This window comes from Convolutriloba macropyga, chromosome 12, assembly GCF_964194025.1.
Source record: "Convolutriloba macropyga chromosome 12, txConMacr16.3, whole genome shotgun sequence".
In the NCBI taxonomy this organism is placed as follows: Eukaryota; Metazoa; Xenacoelomorpha; order Acoela; family Convolutidae; genus Convolutriloba; species Convolutriloba macropyga.
The window spans coordinates 39,527,079-39,550,182 of record NC_134479.1 but is presented as its reverse complement, the minus strand read 5'-3'; the positions used below and the strand labels follow the sequence as shown (position 1 = coordinate 39,550,182).

The 23,104-nt window shown below is 33.2% G+C and overlaps 1 protein-coding gene across 1 annotated transcript in view; it reads right to left on the bottom strand.

Moving 5' to 3' along the window:
* LOC142350495 (uncharacterized) overlaps positions 1-23,104 on the bottom strand; it is a 71,153-nt gene that overhangs the window by 20,419 nt on the left and 27,630 nt on the right. Inside the window, exons 2-3 of the mRNA XM_075402345.1 lie at positions 12,149-12,629; positions 6,366-6,733 (exon numbers count right to left, since the gene is read on the bottom strand). Coding sequence (XP_075258460.1) covers positions 6,366-6,733; positions 12,149-12,629 — 849 coding nt within the window. The remainder of the gene's footprint in view (positions 1-6,365; positions 6,734-12,148; positions 12,630-23,104) is intronic.

Below are 23,104 nucleotides of genomic sequence, written 5' to 3'. Positions count from 1 at the left end.
GAAAACTCATTAGAGAACTTAGAGATATGTCATTAGTAAAATCCAATGACAAGCAAATACAACAACTACCCGAATTCTCAAATTATAAAAAAGTGACTGGCAGTTTTCGGAAAAAAAGTCATGTCGAAGCCGTTATAACCTTCAGTTTCGAATTGAAAGAAAAATTAACCCAGAATTGCATTAAAAAAAATTGACAATGAGATCTATCATTAGTAAGACGAAGTGACAAAACAACCAGAAAACGGAAGAAAACGGCCGATAAAAAAATTAATGCAAGTCGTTTCAAAGTCGTGAACTCAGTTTCATACAAATAAAAACCACTATATTGATCAATTTTTTACTCATAAAGGAACCACTTAGAGTTTTTCTAAAACAAGGCTAAGTTCTAGAATAAATAAAATGGTAAAAAAGGAAAATCATTTCTTTTGTTAATTTGAATAAACCACTAAATTACCAGCAATTGCGGTCTCTCATTAATGAGACTAAATAACAGAAAAACAAAAGTTAGAAAAACAAGCAATCAGCCCTAATTGGCAACTCTAATTGACAAACTGAACACCGAAAAATATTCTGAAAGCCTGAAAAAGAGAAGAATTTTCCAAAAAAAAAATCAAAAAGGAAAATCTTTGGCAAAATATTGTTTGATTTCGGCCTACTTTTAATTAAAACAAAACTAACTTAATTTAAACGAAATCAAAAGGTCATGAAGAAGACGAACATCAAAACCAATTTTACCCACAAAAAATTACGCCAGATAGTAAGTTCACGAAAAAGATTACAAAATCTGCTTAAAGCCAGCGCCTCCTAAAACGGCGGATTCACAAAATAACTCAAGATTGCATACTAAACTCTATTAAATATTTTAGATTGTCAATAAAAAAGCTCTCACAAATGCAATTACTTGAAAATACGGTTTAAAAAAGAAAGTTACCCAAAAAGATAAGTCAACAAATAAAAAAAACTGCTGCAAAAAGCCGCATGCGACAAAATAATTGCACTCTTACTTACATTGCTCTCTCTCTCTCTCTCAAAAATGCGCCATGAACAGAAAACCACTCTCTCTTCTCTTTGCTCTTCAAATTCTTTAACTGCTTGACAAAAACGATTTCTTTTCACGTGTGCAATCACATTTACATCTTGTTTTAGATACACTTTAACTTCATTAACTGCAAATAGCGGAACTTCATTATAATCGAATCCAACAAAAAATTATCAACAATTGAGGCAACCCAGCTCTTGTAATTTATCAACCTAAAACTAATCTTCAGTTTTCCATTTAGAAGAAACTTTGAAGTGAAATCAGTGGTTTCCTGTGCATAACCATTAACAGCTTATGAACAACTACCAACTTAAAAAACTAAATTGAAGTCCTCAAAAAAAGTAAAATCCCCAAAAAATTGAACCTTTGTAAGCAAAGAAATACTATGAACTCAGTTAAGAAACACCCAAATCAGGGGAACAACAAAGAATTACTATTAACTTTCTTCCAAAAACAGTTTAATCAAGAGAAAGTAAACAAAAAAGCATATTTTTAACAAATTTATCAACAAAACCAACTTTATACATTACATCTTTTTTTATTTGCTAATTTTGAATTCATGAAGGTTATAGTTTTCATGTAATTCTGATACAAAAAATGTACCTCGCTTTATTTCTTCTATGTTTTTTGCTTTTCTTAATGGTCTAATTTTGCTTTCATCAAATCTTGCTTTGATTTCACTTTTTGACCTTGGCAAATGAATTATTTTTTCGAAAAAAATATTTGTTCACTTTGAAAAATTTTTGTTTTATTAATGACATTTTATTGGGATTTTAAGTACTAGACACATATTTGTTTCAAATTCTTTGAATTCAGCGCTTCAAAGAAGCAAACAGCGCAACTTCAAAATAATCGAATGCAATAAAAAATTATCAAGAATTGAGGCATCTCATCTCTTGTAAATTATCAACCTCAAATTAAGCTTCAATTTTCCGGTTAAAAGAAACTTGAAGTGAAATCAGCGGTTTCCTGTGCGTAACCACTAAAAGCTTATGAAAAACTATCAACATTACAAATTAAATTGAAGATTAATTAAAATCCCCAAAAATATTGAACTTTTGTCAACAAAAAATTACTATTAACTCTATTCCAAAAACAGTTTAATAAAGAGAAAGTAAACAAAAATGCATATTTTTAACAAATTTATCAACAAAACTAACTTTATACATTGCATCAGTTTTTATTTGCTAATTTTGAATTCAAGAAGTTGGTAACAATTTTCATTTAATTCTTATACAAAAAATGTATCTCGCTTTATTTATTCTATGTTTTCTACTGTTCTTAATGTTCTACTTTTGTTTTCATCAGATCTTTCGTCGATTTCATTGTATCATTGGATCGAGTTATTTGTTTATTCGAAAAAATTGTTTGTTCACTTTTGAACAATTCAGTTTTAATAATAAAGTTTTGTTTAGATTTTAAGTACTAGACACTAAAATTTTCTCTGTTTTGTTAGATCTGCCAAGATCTAAAAAAAATGTTTCAACAAGCATTTGCTTAACAACTGGTTTCACGATAACGTCAATTTTTTGTCAATTTGGAAAAACTTGTATGTCGTAGATATGTGTATCAAGTTTGGTTTTCTTCGAATGCTATAAGGGTTTCAATTCCTAGTTCTAAACTAAGAAAGAAGCGTCCTGTTCAAGATTGTATTTTTAATGGCAAGTTTCAACCGTAAATTTATTTTGCGTTTTCAATTTAACCACTCTAATCTACTTTTTAGCAGTCTAATAATTATGGTCCAAACTCAATTGGTAAGTTTTAAGACACACATTGACAACAATTAGACAATTTGTTAACATAAAGCAGTTAGAGTGTAAAAGCAATCGCTCTAAGCCCCAACTTGGTCAAACCTGTTTTTCACTCAACTTTACCTCTTTCCTGAACCGCTGCCTAAAGCTTTAATTACCTATTTCACAGTAAGCTAAGGATTAAAACATTTCAGATTTAGGTTTATAACATTGGATTTGTAACATTAGCGGACAAAAACGCCGATTACCGTTTTCCACGTTGTTACACCACATCAGCGAACACAACTTAAGGAAGAGAATCAGAAACATAACCTGGTTCTTAAAGAACCAAGTGAATTGTCATTTGTAGGTCAACTTTTGCTTCAAATTTTAAGAAATGACATTCCATTCAAAGCACAAATCAAATAAACTGCCGTAGAATGTTTTTACAAACATATTTTAAGCTCCACGCTAAAAAAAAGTAAGTAGTGTAGCCCCAACAGATCTAAAATAATCCAAAACAAGGAGGCTCGGCAATGTGTGTTCTCACATAATGTTCCCTACCCCGCTCTAACACGTTTTTGAGTTATTTGTACACCATATGAGGAAGTCGCCTTAACAGCGGAGACAAGGCAAATATCAAAAGTGTTTGAAAAAACAACAAGCATTACTTACAACTAAAACTCATTGTCTACATTTTTTGATGAAAAAAATCTTAATGAGAAGGTAAAAAGAACAAAAAGAACATCAGATATAAACTAAACGAAACTAAATGACTTGTATTTTACCAAAGATCATTGGGAAAGAAACCAATAAGTAGACAGAAAAAAAGGCAAACTCAGAAAATATGTTTCACGCAAGCCATTTCACGCAAGAAATTTCACGCAAGCCATTAGCTGTCAACTGAAATCATTCAATGGCTTCATTTACACCTTCGTGCAAAACCATTGAAAACTATCATTATCTAGAATGCCATACGACTGCAAAGAGAACAAATTCGACTCAAAAAGTCAAATCAATTTTGCGAAACGGTGCCGATACATATAGTCACAATCTATTCATTGAAATATTGAAAATATTCAATTGCGCCTTCCGTCAGCGCCAATAATGTGATATGCGGCTTGTCACTGAGATGTCATTATTCTGGTGATCGGACAGAACCGCAAAGGAAAAAAATATAAAAAAAAGTAGATTAATTATCAAGTTTATTAAGTTTTATCAACGTCAAAATCATTATTTAAACAACAAAGCAGCAATGAAGACTAAAATTAAATTCACTAACCATGCTCGAAACCAATTTTTTTCTGTGAAAAAAAAATTTGAGTGAAACAAGATTGAAAGGTTGAAATCTCGAAAAAAAATCGTAAGAGATAACAATCGTGAGTTTTCAAAAAAAAGATAAATAGATCAACCTTTTACGGCATAGGAAGCCCTTTGTCATTAATCAGACTAAGTCAAAAGACTTCAAATTAACAACGAATGAAGCCAGAACGCAAAATTTACAGACAATTTTACGCAAACGATTTTGAAACCAAAAACAATGAGATTTCCGCTGATATAATCATGTACGTTCATCCAATTTCATTTGAAAGTTTATTGACCTGCTAATAATTCAGTTTTGCCTTTTTAATTATGCTGTTGTCTAACTAATATACACAAAAAATCAAAAGAGCAAAACTGTTTTTGAAAAAATAAGAGCGCACAACTACGGTCCGAAACACTCAACTACCAAATTCTACAATATGAAAAAATGGCTCTTGCTATTGCGGCTTCTGCACTATGACAAAAAAATGTTCCAAATGTTCATAAATAGCTAATAGGAATAATTTGAGATATTTTTTGCGTTATATTACCTTAAAACCATTATGTGTCATTTGAAAGTATTAGATAGTTTCTTCGCCAAATCCATCGACACCGAATTAAAGATTTGAAAAATTAGACTCAGTGAGGAGACTGCAAAAAGAATATCGAATGCTGGCAAAACTCCAGCTTTCATCTAGAAATTACGAATAAAATAAGTCCGGTTGCACTTTCTCCAAGCGTTTAGCCCAAAAACCCACAATATTTATTCAATTATACCTTTTATGAACGTAAATGGGACCTGTATGCAATGGCAGCTTTAAATGAAAACAAACTTGCTTGTAATTGGGATGAAAAAACTTGCAATGTTTTTTTTAAAGGGACAGACCCAAAAAACAATCCTAATCCTTTTCCACAGCCGAAGTCAACGATGAGACCAAAACAGGCCTTTCTATTGCAGCGCGGCTATGTGAAAACGCATTTGTTCTAAAACGTTGAGTAGACTAATGAAAATCATAATATATCAAAAATAAATTCTGCATTTTCTATAAATATTAGTTTAAATTAGCGAAAGTCAGCAAAAATATTGTTTCCAGAAAACTTTCTTAAGAAACCGGGGAACAATCAGCCCATATCTGAGTAAACAAAGATTTTTCCTGCAGTTTTCTTTGTCTGCACTACCGGCGAAACTGGATAAAAAAGGGCTAAATAAAACCTCCGTAACTCATTGGAAAAAGAGAGAGGACAAGCTTTCTTATGATTCCAATCACAGCCCTGTACGATGAATCAATCGATCGGTGAAAATTGACTGAATAAAAAACTGTTGAGTATATAGTTCCTCCCTCACTAAAGTGGGTCGGAACAACAAAAAGAAAATTTGGGTAGAATTTTGACATAGTTTTACCCCGCCATGAGTTCAGTTTTAAAATGACTCTAACTGTGTGAATGTAATCGAAACAATATTTTTTCGTAATTTTTTTGCAATTGTGTAAAATTTTTGCTGCCTGCAAGAACAAGAGCAATTTTTTGCTCTTTTGTTCTGAAATGCGGAACATTTAGGAATATTTCTATATTAGTGCAGTAGTGCAGTGAAGTTGTAGTTTTTCTCACAAGTTCAAAAATCAGTCACAGTTTGTCTTGGATATTTATATAAACATACTACTCCTTGACTTTTCAGTCGTCCATATAAAAAACCTAATAAAACAAATTTATTGTGAGCAACTCAAAAATGCAATGTGATTATCGCATCGAGTTTTGATGATAGAAAATTTTGCTAAAAAGTATATGAAAACCAAGTTTTTAAGTTTTTAGATATTGGTTTATAGTGGCCACTTAGTTTATCTTAGCATAAATTTTTACATTTTTGTTATTTACAATTTTTTGTGTTTTTTTACAATTTTTACGTTTGTCTAAAGTTTATACTATTTCTGCTTTTTCAAACTGCTTTCTGAACACTATAATGCGCAACTGACAATAACATTAATTTTGGTTTAAATTACCTGAATTATGGATAAAATAGTGTTTCAATTTGAAATACTCAAATAGTTAATTATTTTGTGCCGTGATTAAGCTCCAAATCTGAAAGAAGCACAAGAAATCAAGCAAACTGAAATAAAATTAATTATAAATAATTCAAAAGTAATTTAATTTCAATTAATTCAAATTTCATTGAAACGTTCATTAGTTGGAGATATATTTGCGTAAATGTAATTGTCATGAAATAACTTTTTTTAATATTATGCAAGCAATACATATCAAATGAGCTAGTGAAATTAATTATTCGAAAGTGATTATACACTAGACATTGACGCCTCGTCAATGTCTACTACTTCTGGGGAGGAAGGGACAACGACAGGGAAAAAGAAAAATTTCCCGAGGAAGCTCTTGAAGCATGGTGATTGCTTGCACTTCCTGATTTTCCTTGATTTGAAAAGTTTCTTTTCGGCAACTTTGTTTTGAACTTTGTATATGACGGCTGTCATCAGTCCTAGCAGGTCGTAAACATCGCCATGTCTTTTCACAACATCAACGAAAGCCTGCAAGAAGAAAGAGCCATCCTCATTACGATAAGACTCGTACGGCGAATCGGATGAGAAGGCGAGGAAGAGATCAGCGTTGGTAGGAATGCACACTCCTTGATAGGTTACATCACTATCAACTCCCCCTAAAGTTAAAAGAATTTAGTTAGTACAACATTTTTATTTTAAAAATTTTGTGGCAAAAACTTATAAGGTGACGCCATCGTGCATTTGAAATTAGCCCAAATTAGGGTATTCTCGAAGCAAGACATTCTTCAATACTTTGTAGAAATCGCATTTGCTCGAGTATATATACTCGGCACATCGCAGTTTTAATAGCGAATTTTACACACATCCAGATCAGGAAAGCAAGCGATTCCGAAAAAGTGCGATCGGCTCAAACATTTGTATATAGGTCGCTAGTTTTCGCATTTTTGCAGTGTGTGAATACTAAAGAGATGTCTAATTGATTCTAATTTTTTTTTCTTTTAACGCTTTTCCGCACGTTTGACGTCGGAGGCTACCAATCTTAATGAAAATTTTTTCAGAAAAGAGGTTTGTTTTAACTGAGGTATTTTATGAAATTATTAAGTAAGATTAATTAATAACTAAAATGTAACAATTTAAAAATCGAAAAATTTGTAACCAAAACGTAGCCACTTAGATGACAAAAAAAAGATACAAATTGGTGCAAATAATAGCGACGGGATTTGGGGTTCTTAATGCCGATTCTTTCAGAGCTATTGTCACTAGAAATCGCTGCCGAGATTAGCAACGAATATTGGCATTGTCACTGATTTTGAGAAATTTTGCCGAAATACGAAAAACCAACAAAATATTGGCCAAAATAACGGGAGCATGATAGAGCTTAGAAGAAAGTAGGTGCGATCTTATGATAAGTTGAGGGTGTTGGATGTACAACGGAGGGAGGGGGGCTGTACAAAGCCCATTTCCTAATATAGTTGGGATAATTGCCTTCCCAGTATTAAAAATTTATATTTGCCCAGCAAAGGGATGGGGGTTATTGCGTGTCTTGAGCATGAATAGTAATATTATTTACTGTAAAAGTCATGGGACAAGTAAAATACTGCTGAATGAGACCACACTTGGTGGGACAAAATGTAAAGCTATGAAACTTCACAACCAGAAAGTTTTTCGCATAAATATTTCTGTAGAAATTCCGGAATATTTGACTGAAAAAAGCACAGAGGAGAAAATTAAATTTATGAAAATTTAAAGAAAAAGATTACAATTTTTTTCCGAAAAGGAGTTAAAGAGTTTTATTAGCAACAATAATAGTGCTTAGAATTATGTAATGTCAATGAATGAAGATAGCAATCAGATAAGCATTAAAAGGAACAAAAATTAGTTGGTGGTGCGGTTGAAAGTTTCGTTGTCTTTCTGCACTGCAATTTAGCAAAATTGACTAAAACATAGTGAAATTTAGCTAACAGTATTTTCGAGCATCACAGATTATCATCATCTCAAAAAATGCAAATGTGGATCAATAATGCCTTAAGAGTAAATAATGGGTTATTGATTTTGTATTTTACATTAGTATTATGCCAAGTGTTCCTAATTTTGAAAAAAAATCAAACTTGTTGGAATAAAATTTACAAACCAGCACAAAACTACAAAAAACCAAACGAAAAAAAAACATTTGAAATAAAATTTTTACCCTCAATCTTCCTAAATGTTAATTCTTTTCTGAAGATCGTGTTTGCAAATTCTTACATTGCGCATTGCGCATGTACCAATCAGACAACTAGTTAGGTAGTGGGTAGATAGTGATTGCAGTTTTGGGCAGTCAGGAGTAAATAGTTTTCTTGAACGATTTTCAACCACTTTTGGCGTACAATTGTCTTGTCGGAACGCATTCCAAATTACTAGTAGAAAAAAGAAGTATAACGAAATAGTGGATTTCAAAGTAGACAAATTCTGTTTGCTTAGTTTTGAACTGCTGAAAGAAAAAATGCAAAAGTCTCCGCCAGCTCAGCTTATTCCGGAATTATACACTAAAAAATTTTGTACCAATGTAAAATAAATTTGAGAACTAGAAACACTCCGTGTATCGTTAGCCAACAACAAAAAAAAGAAAATAGGACATAAGAACAGAATATGTTTTTTTGCTTGTAATCAAATAAATGCTAAAAGTGTTAACTAATACAAGTTTACGTTAATTTACAAGAACATTAACTTCAATACGAAATTTGATAAATACCACCACCCAGACTGTGAATAAAGTTTTTGTATCACTTCAGGCACAGATTTTGCCATTCTCAGCACCTAAAATTTTTCTCATTCCGCAAAATCAAAATTTCAACATTTCAAGAAGGATATTGCAGTCTTGTCTTGATATGCGTAGATTCCCAATTAAAAGGAGCTTGCTTACATTAGGATCTATGGGAACCAATTTGGCGATTGAATTCTTGTTTTACTTTTTTCCAGCTGAGTACTTGAATCTGTTACATAATTCGTGTAAAAGCTTAGTCTAAAAGCGTTGACTTTGACAACTCTGTATAAATTATTTGTTGACAACAATTTTTTCACTCCCTCTGCGATTAAGTCTAGATGTCTTTAATTTAAAAAGTATAAGTCAAAATTTGACATTAGACGTATTGCTTACGATAGCAAGACAAAAACAAACACTTGCCATCTTTAAGCAAGAACTAAACAAAGATCTGCGACTTGCAAATTTATTAGAGTTAATTTTCGAACGGACGTTTTGAGCAAGAAAATTTTTTTATCACTGTTTTCAGGTGAGCAATTTTCTTTTTTTTGTACAAAACGGCACATATATCTAAGGAATCAAGGATCCATAGAACAGATATGGTCAAAAGTAGTAAGCAAGTCCAATAACAATTATTGAACCGCCAATTCCCTCAGTTTTTACGGACACTTCAACTGATTCTATGACAAGAAATTTACAACATCTTACGCCCGTCAGTAGCTATCCTTCAATTTGGTCTGTTTTTTATTTCAATTATCTATCACTAAATAAATTTCACGCTCGATCAAATAATTTATGTCAAAGGCGAAATAGCTTAGAAAAATTTTAAAACCAGTAAGAAAGCGAACCAAACAAAGAAAGAGAACCAAATTTGGTCTTCTAAAAATTTAATTTAAATGCTTGAGTAGGTTTTCAATTATTCAAGGAAAAAAATATCATATCGAGTAGTAAAGATAATGCCATCTTGAAGGTTTTGATGCATTATAAGGTTTAAATTTGAAATTAAATGCAACGGCAAAAGCTTCTTGTTAGGCTTTCAGGAATTTTTAGCTTTGCGTATGCATAAAGCTACAAAAAAACGTGTTGACTGTCTGACTGTTGGCTGATTAAATCACTTTCAACGGAAGACGGAGTTTTTGAAAATGTTATTTTTGGAAAAAGGTTTGAAAAACCACGCGATTAATAATTCAAATACTGTTTTGGATTAAAAACAATAAAAAATTTTTCATTCAGACCAATAAATAGTTATCTCATTGAAAATTGAAAAGCGTTGAAAAAAATAAAACTATAGAAAATATTAAATTAGTTATAAAAATCATCAAAAAGTGCCCTCAGAGTTTAATTAATTTTTTCATAAGATTTTCTGAAGTTTAACGTCAAGTTTAATATGATAAATAATGACAAAGAAATAAACAAAACTGACAAACGACAAATTTGACAAACGAAATATTAAAGACAACTTAGATTAAACAAAAGTTAAAACAGCAATAGTAAATTGCTACCAAAATTGATTCAAGATAAAAGGGAATAAGTTTTTGGAAATTTTCTAAGGAAAGATTATTCTATATGCAGAAATTGAATTGAGTTTTTCCCAATAAATCTTTTCCTGTAACCAATTTTTGCATAAAATTCTGAATATTTGCTCAAAAGAATTACACGCAGCCGTGATTAACCGTTTTATGCCCTTTTTGGTCAACTTTGTTTAAAAATTTTTCTAGACCTCAATATTTTGCATTCTTTTTAACACTTTTTGTTAAGAATTCTTTTTTGATAAAGTACTGCATGTTAATTGATTACAGGTTACGCAGCTTTTAACAAGCTATACAAAAGACAAAACCACAATAAATGAGCTCAATGTGTTTGAGCTAATTTATTGTAGACTACTGATCAATTAGAGTGTAAAAACAATCGCTCTGGGCCCCCATTTGGTCAAAGTTGTTTTTCTCCCATTTTTATCAATTTGCCGATCAGGTAAAACTTGGAGATGATTACTTCCCAAATTTAGCTGATCGTGAAATTTGGGAGGTCAATTTCTGATTGAGAGGTAAAATTTCATAACTTTTTGACTTTGATTGAAGTTTTTGAGAAAAAATAGGGTTTTTTCCTATATTGTAGGTTTTTTCATATATTGTAGTGTTCGCTAAAATTTTCTGATGTTTGCTTTAGAACTTCATGTGATAAATAATGGGAAAACAACTGAAAAAAATGACGAACGAGAAAATTGTGTTAAAATTTCTAAAAAGATAACGTTCATTTTTTTAAAACAAAAAATTAAAACAACAATATCAAACGCTTCCGAGGAGAATAAAGCTTATACTCGTTCAATCAAAAATATTGAACAGGTAAATAGAGTTTACCTGACAATCGAACAAATAAATTTAGTCCTGACAAATCTTATCCGGAACAATCAGGAACTGGTTCCTGATAGGATCAAAAATTCCTCGATTCTTTACAGTGCTGCGGCTCTATGACAGCTAAAAATCTGTTGAAAGTCTGTTGAACAGCTGAAGAACTTTCAGTCCCTGTCAAATGAACTGGGTGACTTGCGTCATCAGTGAGTGATCCTCATCTTTTCATCAGTGGAGTCAGTAATGGTGCCTGTTACAGAGTATTCGGCAGAAAAACGTCCTGTCTTTTTCTGTTGTCCTTGTCCTCTGTACAGGGGCACGGATTATTTTCGCAGTACAGCGGCTCTATGATAGATGAATAGTTGGTGTAAAAGAGAGAAGTTTCTCGTGTTCATGTATTGGAGACGCAAACTATGATGCAGCAGAGAATTTTTCCGGATGAATTGATGCTGGGAGAATTATCAGTTGTGCATCGTGTGCTGAATCTTTGTCTTGATATCTTCGTACAATTTTACTGTAATCTTTTACCAAAAATAGATATGTTTCTACAATTTCACTGCTTTGCCAAACAGATCTTCAGTTTCTCTGCAAGAAAAACCCTTAGAGTGGGCTAATTTATAAATCAGTCTGCTTTAAAATTATAGGGATATATTGCCTAAGCCACGTGAGTTCCCCAACTAATCCTATAATTAAAAAGAGTTAAAGTACCTATTAAAGTACGCAATTTAGTACACGATTTTTGTGGAAGTTTTTTCAAACTGTGTACTTTCTTACACAATTTAGAAAATTGTTCTAATTGGTGGAGAATACTCTTAATGGATGAAAAAATGAAATTTTTGTACGTCTCAAACCGAACATACCGAAGTTATAATTTGGAAATCTCAACCGGTAAATTTACAAGTGTGAAAAAAATGTTTTTCTGCACCTGAAGAGCTTCCGAAAAAATTAAAAATTATAAAAGTGTTAAAGTATTTTTTCTGCACCTGAAGAGCTTCCACATCGAGGACGGTTGTATAAACCAAAGCCGTGATCTATACTGTCCCCTTGACATGCTTGGATGAAAAACAGCTTCGGTTTTCCATTCCAGACCGGTTGCTCCATAAATTGCTCCACAATTTGGCTGATTTTTACTGTTTTTCCTGTCTCAAAACCTTTGTTAGAATAATCAGAACCACAAATTTCGTCTTTTCTTCCGTGACTCATAATGACAATTACAAGAAATTTGTAACTATTTTCTTGAGTGGCAACTTCTTTCAAAATTTCTTCCATTTGAGAAGCTTTGAGATCACGCGTTTCGCCTGGACGATGAATTTGCATGTTCATGGATACAAAAAGATCCACTAAAGCGCTGTGGTCATTGTCAGATCCAAGTCGTTTTGCTTTTGGGCCAAGATTTGGAAATTCAACATTGTTGATAATCAAGGCCAATCCAGGACTTGGTCCGTAGACGTCATATTGTGGACACTAAAACTTAAAATTTGTTTCATTATGCAGCAAGTAGGACATGTTTTCTTTGATTCTGGACTAGGATTTCCCATATAACAGCTTCAATTAGCCTAAAACTTAAGTTTTGGATTCCTTCCAATTAATTAGGATTCAATACCAAAGCAAAGTTCAAAGTTTCAACAAGCAAGTCACCAGATGAGAAAACCATGAGTTATAACTTGTAAGGCAGTCATTATATGGGCTCTTTTTACAGCCATAAGGTAAATAGAGCTAGAGCTACTTGTTTTTGCGCGCGAAGCAGACTTGCCTAAATCTAACTGACTGATCAACCCCGAAAACACTGAAGAGGAACGTCAATACTAACGTATTTAATAAATTTAACACGCCGAATTCAAAAATTTACTTATAGTACACAATATTAGAAAATTGACTAAAATGTGCAGCAAGCTCTTTTTGAAAGAGAATAGGGTCTTCTGAGTCTATGGATGATGAAAAATCCACATATTGGATTTTCATTTGCTGCATCAATCCGGGGTTAAGAGTTGTGTTCCGACTGTAGATTGCAACTAGTGTATCCCTGTCAAATGAACTGAGTGACTAGTGTCATCAGTGAGTTATCCACATCTGTTCATCACGGGCATCAGTAAGGATGCTTGTTGCAGGGTATTCTGGACAGAAACGTCCTGTCTTTGTCCGTTGTTAGTTTTTGGTTGTCTCCCACTGTCCACTGGTTTTAGTAGAAACTGGGAACATTGGTGTAGTCTGTGCGTCTGTCTCGTTGGTTGAAAAAGGTCGCCTTTCTTTTCTGTATTAGTACGTTTTTTATCGACAGTATCTAATTTGTTGCATTCTGGTTAGCATCAGATTAAGCTAAGAATAAGAAGAGGATTGCAAGCTTCCTGATTATGAGAACTATATTTTTGAGGGGGAGCAGGGTCTTTTTTATCTATGCTCAAACTCCAAACATGGAACGCGATTTGGTGGATCAAAGAAGAACTCCACAATTTCCTAATCTCTGGCAAGGCCAGCGGCAGTGGCTTTCGTGTACAAATCCGCGTTGCATTGGGGTTGCGTCGCCAAGAGATCACTCTATATCTCGTTTTCTTCGGTAAAGGGGTTTCCTTCACGAGCAAGTTTGCAATCCAGACGAAATACAACAAATTGAGGATATGGCCGTGCATATACTTCGTTCGTTGCGCCACCCACGATGCATAGCATATAATTCTTTTGCATGGGCATAGGACAATGGGTTCCTGGGGCACAGGTGGAAAATGTTCCTGATAGGACCGAAAACTTCAGGATCTTCAAGATATGCCCTGGTGGAACGATGATGTTGGAAATCTTTTCTGCGACACGTTTCCCTTGTTCCATGATGATTTCCAAGGGGTTCATAATTTGGTGGTTGACTTAATTTGGCCCTGTTGCTTGTTGGCACTGCAGTTGTACCGGAGCGAAAGGACTACACCATAACAGTCGGGACGGTGACTGAGAACCTCTACATTGACTGAAGGTGGGTTGACGCGAAGAGGATTTCGGTCTATGTGTCATAGGCCTGGTCTCAAAATCACAGCGTCGTGAATTCGAGCTTCTCTGGTCGGACCAATGAAAGCAGACTATTATCACGATCGTAATACCAAATTAGAGTTTTTAGTGCTAGAACTATTTTTTCTGCGCGCAAAGTAGGTTTACCCAAATGCTACTGACTAGCCGACTCTGAAAAGCACTAAGCACAACCACAGCGAAATATATATATATAGATATATATATATATATATATATATATATATATATATATATATATATAACACGCCAGATTCAAATTTTTACACATAGTGAATAAAATCAGAAGACTGATTAGAAAAGAAAGCAGCATGCTCTAATTAAAAGAGAATAGAGTATTCTCAGTCTGTGGTCGGCGGAGAATACACTTAATGGTTTTTAAAGCGACAATTTCTTACGTCTCAAATCGAATATACGAATTTCATTTATCGAAGATTCCAAATCTTGTGGATGCGAACATACCGACGATTTTCTATTTTTAAAGCCATATATACCAAACAAGCCGAACATATCAAAATGTTTTTATGTCATCTTCCGTCTTTCTTCTGTACTTGTGAGGGAATCTGTATCGCGGTCGACTCGGCGCAAGACATCGGTGTAAAAAGAAAATTCTGGAGTTCTAAAAATTTGGAAATTGCTTTTGGAGTTGGCCTAGTGACAGTATTTAGCTGCATTTCCCAATGTTTCTGCTTACAGCCCTAATCAAAAACATCAGACTCAATCCAATGGGCTCGATCGAAAAACATATTTATGACATAAATATTGAGCCGAAAACCACTGCTGAGCCCGGAAACATAAAGTTTTTAGCAAAAGCCTATGCTTCTAAAAGATTTCGAATTCTTGAAACCTCTGAAGACAACTCAAAACGTTTTTTGCTTGATAAGTGCTTTTGTTTTGGATTTAACAAACTCCTCTCATCTCGTTATTTCTTTTGGTTTGTTCGTCTTTCCAGTGCTATCTATATACTGCAATAATAAAGCAAGCGGGCAATGCGGGTGTATGATGTAAATCTGAAGTTATCGGGGACCAAATTGTGCTGGTGGTTGAGCATGCAAGCTTTTTTTATACTTGTGGACACGTGGCTCTCTGGTATCCTTTTGGATAGAGATAACGGTGTTGACAGATTTATCAAGGTTAGGTTGGTGTTCTCAAAGTGGCGTGACAATATCACGTCATGATATTCTCAGTTTGAGTTAGTGATCTTAAAAAAGTAGTTTATTCAAAACTACGAAGCATTTTGTTCACATGTTAAATTAGACTTTGTCCAATTCAAGTTTGTGCTGCACGCATTGAGACGAAAATTCTCAAATAGCACTAATAGTATCAGACAGTGTTACTGAGTGTAGCACACTTCAGTACATCCCATCCCGGTCCATGGGTATTAAATCAAAACATCAAATTTTACAAGGATGAATAAACTATATAGGTCAATTTTATAATAACTAGGCATTAAATGTTTCTGAGAACGAATACTTGGTTGAAATCATCGTAGCTTCTTGTTGCTGAGTTTTTTTCTTGAAGAAGGGTTGACGATGTCCTGAGATACATAGCTGTACAAAGTAGTATGTCCAATTTTTTTTTTGGCCGTCGTAGTTGACCGTTTGTAGATTTTCTATAAAATTTGTGCTGTTAATACATATGAAGTTGAATAAGGAAGATAATGTAAGTTGAAGAATATACTTGTTAGATAAATTGTCTATAATGACAAGCAAGGTAAATAAATATTGAATTTAAAATGAAGGCGCACAACACCATAAGGGTTAGTGTTGAGAAAAAAAATCCCCAAATTAAGAATTTGGTTTCGTAGTTCGTCTTTATTTGAGTACTGCTAAATAGTGAAATACTCACAGTTAGCTTCAAAATTTTAGTTCAAAGAATTAATGTTGAAACTTGGTTGATTATTTTGAATTATCTTCATAAAATGATTGATTTTGCATTTTGTCATCATCTCAAAATAAATAACACTATCTTTCTGTTCTAAATCTTCAAAAAAGACAATAATTTCACATTGGAATTCGAAGTAATATAAATTAGAGACTCTGTTGACTTTATTGTATAAATTAATCTGTTCATATAAGTTTAACCATGCGGAGTCAATATGTTCACAAAGTTGGCAATAGTCTCTAAACCATTCGATTTCAACGCCTCCTTCAAAATATGTGTTCATTTTGAATACGAAAGGTATTTCAACTTTTGTGTCAATGCAATGTGGAGAAAGAAGACAAATTAGTTTTTTAAGAAATCTACATGAGAATTATGACAGTACCAAACATATATATATATATATATATATATATATATATAGCGGACGGAGATGAAGGAAATATTTAATGAAATGTTGCAAACAATATATGGAAAGTGCTCTAAGTCCGCAATTTGGTAATTGCCGAAATGTTGGAGAAGTGTATTAACATCAGAAACAGTTGGGAGGTTAAGATGAATCACAATTCCGTTCTTTTGATTATCTTTGGCGAATAAAATAATTTGGAGTTCTTGTATAGAGAAGTACCGATCAGTTACAAGTTCATTTGAGTCTACAAAACTATTGAAATTAAATCTAGCGAATTTGCCTAATAAGATGTGATAAGAAGTGTTGCAACATATTTTAAAGAATTGGACGCTTAATAACTCAGAAGGAACATAACAAAAGTGAATAACATAATTGAAATAAGTAAGCTGTCGAAAGTTGAAATTATTCATATAAAAAATTTCTTCTTCTGAATAAACTTTAGTATTTCGAATTGATCGTACACAGGAATCCGATGAAAATAAACAACAATTCTTTTGGAAATGTTATCTTGCAAAAATAAGATAACCTCTTGTAAATCAGATCTCCAGTGAACTGACACTGGAGTATAGAATTTATTTCCTTCTAAGAATTTTTTTGAAGTTTTTATAACTAGCGATTGAAAAAACCAGCGAGATTACAACATGTTTTGAAGTACCGAACGTCTACTGAAAGATCATAAGACATTAAATATATTCAAAAAATTTGGGTGGAAAAACTGAATAATGAAAACAAACTCCTTGTTGACTATAAGTTCTGAGTAATCTAATCGTTGGAGACATATTAATGACTTCATTGAGAACAAAATCAGAAATTTGATGATAAGAACGGACACATTGTTCGCTGTAAACTGCGATAAGCGGAACCGATGAAAAAAAAATAAATGGAGATAGGAGAAGTGCGGATTTATTTTGGTACTTTGCTTGATGTAAGTATTGAAACCATAGAAATAATCCAAATGACTCTAATATTTAGACGTGAAAACGAATGTGTTTAACGAATAAATTTCCTCACCGCCGGAGAAAGAAGAAGTAATCAAGGAAGTGCTGAACATCAACAACCACAAAATTATCTATTCTATTCCGTGAGTGCTCAACGTGAAGAGTGGAGAATGTGGAGCTGATGCTTCAGTTTGGGAGCTCCAATTGGAGCTCATTATTCCGTTGATCGAGCTGTTAAGAGCGTTGCCTTTCTGTCAGAAAGTTTTGCTTTACCTGATGAGTAAAGGTATCAAGCTGAGGAGTGAGATTTGCTGTAAATTTTCCAAACAATATTTGTATGGTTTGTCCTTGAAGAGTCTGATTAGTTAGAAAATATGATTTCTTGTGCGACCAGCAACCAATGAGATTGAATCTATTGATATTTGGTTGCAACTGGTTGATTAGATTCGAATCGTGGTTTGGGTGTCCACTAAAACCGGGGGTTTTAGCTTGTTTCTCAGCTGGAACCCCCGATGTTTTTTTTGTAGGCGGTCTTGCAGGGGGTAGTTGTGTACTGTTGAAGATTGAGACAACTTGGTCATGATGACTGTGTAGTTGTAGTGTTTGCTAAGACGTTGGGTACTGTACTGTTTGTCTTGGGTATATTTACTTCCAGCGATGTTGCTGGACTGAATGTCTCTCTAGTGAATTGTTCACGTGGATGTTTGTTTGCAATTGTATCTGCAGTTTTAGTTCTCCTTTAGATGATGTAACTGATGCTGATCAATTTGCACAAGTTGTTTGAGTTTGTAGTGCTGAAAATTTGATATTAGGAAGGATAGTTTTAGATGGGGTAATATCAGTTGTGGGTTGTACTAGTCGGTCAAGTTGTTTAACTCCAGATTAGAGCATAGATGTAGATTGTGTAATGTAATTGGGCCAACCGCTTGAACGTTTTTTCTGAAAGACTGGTATTAGTTCTTTAGGGATTGAAGAAAGTTCCTAAAAAATCAAGTATCTTCTACTATTATTCTATTCTAAAAGTGTATTTTTTGAAGTCATTTTGCAAGTACTCTCTTTCAAAGTAAATCAGTAATAAATATGAATTCAGTCTGTATCATCATATATTTTGATGAGTTTAGGAGTGATAGAGGAATTAATCTTATACTGGAGACGTAGGAACGTTATGATCGTTTCTGTTTTCGTCTCAATATTTCTCATCTTTTAGTTGTGGATAAACACTTTTATTCTCGTTGGTTAGAATTCGCATTCTATTATTATCCTAAGTTGGGCTCTGAGGAACTCGTTCTTTTAGAGTAGAATTCTCAGATTTTTGGAGCATGCATTGTTCGTTCTCTAATTTTATCAGTCTTATTATTCTCTGATTTAGTTGCTTGATAGATAGAAGTCAGAATTGTAAATGACATTAAATCGAATGTGGCAGCAAAGAGGGCTTTACCAAAGTGAATATATGCATCTCTAATCTTATTAGTTTGCATTGGTTGAATTAGGTTTAGAGCTATGTCGATGAGTAGCTTCTAAAAAAAAGAAAAAAGCGGCACAGAATTTTCCGCATCACTCAGTTATATATTGTATATTACCAAAAATTTCAACCAAACTGATTATCAAAGGAGTCGGATGAGTTGAATGAGTCCAGATATATTGTTCCAGAATTATAATGATTTGTTCCTGAAATCTTCGAAAATGATTCTCTGCTAACTAATAATGACTTAGTAACGTGTTTGAGAACTCCTTTCATATTGGAGTTGAAACTGATTGAATTGCAGAAAGCTATCATTTTTTATATGTGTAGATAGAAGCATAAACACTTGAAATATTTACATTTCCATTTTTTATTGTGAAATTATGTGTGGTTGAAAGAGTGCAGGTCCTCTTAGTTTTGTTAATTGTGGTGTTAATTCAACCCATGAAATATCATCATCAAGATCTTAGCGAAATAAGTTTGAATGCTTTTCAGAGCATAATTGTTCTTCGGCTTCAGTGAAATACTGTCTAGAAATAGGATCAACAAATTGATTTTAATCTTCTTAAACAATTAATATTCCGTTATAGCACTGATTGAGAATATGTACGGGTGAATTAAATTCAGGTCAATTACATTGTCAGGCAACATTGCCGTTTGTTTTGAGAAAAAAAAAGATCTGTTTTTTGTAAGTTATGACTGCTAAACGCGGATCTTCATTAGAAATCATTAAAATATTGAGAATAATTGAGCGCTCTAATTCACAGCCATTTCTTAATAGCTCTTAGGTAGAACTTTAAAATTGCCGCAGAATATTAAAGTGCAAATAGTCAATTTTTGTTCAAAGATTTGCTTCAAAATCAAAATTTTTAAAAATTTGAGAATACGTTGTATCAATTGTTTTGTTGTCACTGGAATAATTTTTATTTTTTAAAATGATAGCACCGGTATCAGATTTAAATTTGTGAATGGGTTGTCCAGTGTTCATATATTGTCCGTCGCGAAAACTAATGTGTAGAGAATCAGATTGCGTAGGGTATACTATTTGAGGGTCACTACCTTAAGACTGTGGTATATTATAATCTTGGAACATAAATCTTTGTAAATCAAAATTTGATTCAGCTGAGTTAAGTTTAATATCTTTTACTATATAGTGTTTGCCAATAGCTTAAATCATTTCAGCGTCAAAGATACAAATTGTAGTGAAACAAAAGTTATTGGGTTCATCCCAAGTGCATGCGAATGAATCAGTGGATGTAGAATTGCAGCCTCCAGCTGATAAAGGACAAGGTAGTGGAGTATTTTGCCACTTATTAACTTTGCCATCTCTAAGGTTTACATTCAGGCTAACATTTTGCATATATAGGTTTCATAAGTGTAGTTTTTAACCCAACTTTGAGTTAAATTCATTGTTGCCAGTGCCAACATCGCCTGAGTTAATGTTAGAGAACAAGGATTTGTCAAAAACGAATTCTACTGAAATGAAAGAACGGGAAAGCCTTATCTTGTTTCTTTTCTTTGCAAGTTTGCATTTTTGAGCATATAACTTAACTGAAGAAGGAATTTTATCATGTCTGACATCTATGCCACTTGAGTCTAAAGAATCGGATATCCAACGTGACTGTTGATGGGTTGCTTTACACAGAGTTGCTTCTAAATTAACTTTATAATTTCTTTGGCAAAGAGTGAATCGTGCTTGATTATTCCTAATTTTATCAGGAATTTTGTAAGGTGCTACTTTGTTGTGAGAATACATCTGATTTGAGATCATTTTTGAACAGTCAAAGTGGTTAACATGAAGGTTAGGAGCTGTTTTTTCATAAACACTCAACTTTTCAATTGGCCTGGCGTCAGTAAGAGACGTAAAGAGTAGTAATCCAAGAAATATAATAGAGATCAAGTATTTTGCTTAGCAAGCAGTTAAAACACAGCAAAAGAAAGAGGTACTATAGCAATAAGCTTAGGAAACAGCAGAACGGATTTGGCTTCCTATGTAGGCCACAAAGTATTCGACTTCTGAAGGAAGAGTTTTCTGATCAGTAAGTTTTTCCTTAAGGAAGCGGTCTGTATTGAATGATCGTGTTGGATGATCGTTCAGTTTTGACCATGTTTTTGAAACTGATAGTTTTTAAGGAAGCTGTAAAAACTTAAGGTACGGAAATTCTTCAGGTAAACAGTTGTTTTTGTTTTTGACACTTTCTGTGAAGTGTGGGTGAGAATCGTTATATTCAAAAATCATTTCTAATCTTGAAAATCACTGAGTGATTTTTGATCCAAAATCGGTTGTACAGGAGAGAATATAGCTAAACAAAGTAATAGAAACGTTCTGTAACTTACGTTTGTTGCTTTGTCTAATGCTGGTGACTTTCTGATTTCTCCGTCTTCCACTTAGCAACTGAAGACAGTATAAGGTGCGTCTAATAAATTCAAGTTAATATTATCAGTGAAAGTAATCTGATATTTTAGCTCGTAAACGTGAGTGGGTTTATAAGGTACCCAAATATGACACACTTCGCGTTGTTTTCTGATGTTACAAAGCAGGCAATTTTTTTCTGTTGATTAGCAACAAAACACTAATCAGGTGTTACAGTTTCATTTCTGAATTTCAATACTTTCTGTAGAAGGAATATTCTAATACAGGATAGCGGGTCGTAGGAAAGAGCTGGAAGAACTTGTGTTTCCAGGAAAGGTGGTAACATAGATTAAATTAAGGGTCTGTAGTAAAGAGAGCCAATAATATTGAAGTCTAATTCTTTTCTGTTGTTAAAATAGAGATGACAGCGTTCAATATGTTCTGGTTTTTTAGGGGACCAACAAACAATTATTTCTAGGTTCACAAACTGGTCTTTAACGAAGAAAATAACAATCTTTACATTATATGAATAATATGATCGATCAATTGTGGCTGACTTCTTATTGTATTTCAGGATTTTATGCGGGATATAATAGGGAATACAAGATGTTAAGAACATTGTTCTTGACACTATAAACCAATAATTGTTTAGAAGAATATTCATTGGTCAGTTGGTGGTTCTAAAACCAAATAAGGGACATTAGAAATGTCTAAGTCATTCAAACTTGAAGTATTAATTTGAATTAATAAGTTTTTAAATTGTTGAAGATTATGCTTTCCCCTGAATACAGCAATAGGTTCGTCGTTAGAATTAGTAGCAGAGAATACTATAGTTCTAACTTCGATGAAAATTTGACAACTGGATTAATTGACTTTTGAATTTCGGCTTTTGATTTGTCTTAATAGAAACTTTCACAAGTGTATCAGAGTTGATAGAAAGAGAAATGAGAAAACCGATTTGGTCGAATGAGACTTCATTCATAAACGATGAATCAACCTAAAGGGGGTTTGAATTGTGTACTGTGGTGTGCTAACTGGTGATGAAGTTTTTAAGTGTAAGTAGTGTTTGTTGGGATTTAATAAACTAGAAACTTTGTGAAATGTCAGTCTTGTACTATGTTCAAACTAACTAGTTATACAATTTGTGATTGAGAAGTGAAGGTTTAAGATTAGTAGTGAGCTGAGATACCTGTCATATGTGTTGTGAAGATGTGTTGTGACAATATTTGCCGGTAGTTACTATTGGATTGTTTGAACTTATTAGTTGAAAGAGGCAAAGAGTTATTAGTTGAAAGAGAGAGAGAGAGAGAACGAGAGAGATGGTTACGTTAGAGCTAAATTTGAGAGAGGAAAAATTGATTTTAGAACGTAACTGAGAAAAGTGAATTTGAATTTGAATGAGGCTCTTATCTAGTGGTTCTCAGGGTTAAGTCAGAAACTTATGTTTGCTTAAACCTATTTGGCCTAAAACTAGCCATGATTAGTGGAATGTAGTAAAGTGATGAGCTAATCATATAACCAGAATCGTCCGATAAAAACTCGAAATTCAATTCTCTAGTTTCAACGCTCTATAATCGATATTTATACTTTAAGAAATTGTTTTTGTTGGCTGAATTCTAAAAATTCGCTTCCAAGAAGTTCTAGACTATATCTTTTTGTATTCAGTTTAAACTTTTCACGTGCTTATTACAAAATCTCTAGAAACAGTATGTATTAAAACATGAAAATTTGAAATTGAAGTCTTCAGAGTTTAACTGTTCTATTTGTGCGTTCTATGTACTTTCTTGGCTGTATTTTCAAGATTCTAGATGTTGTAGGCCATATTCTTGTGTCTTCATGATCAATTTTTCAGCTGTTAACCACAACTTTTCAAGAAACAGTATGTGTTAG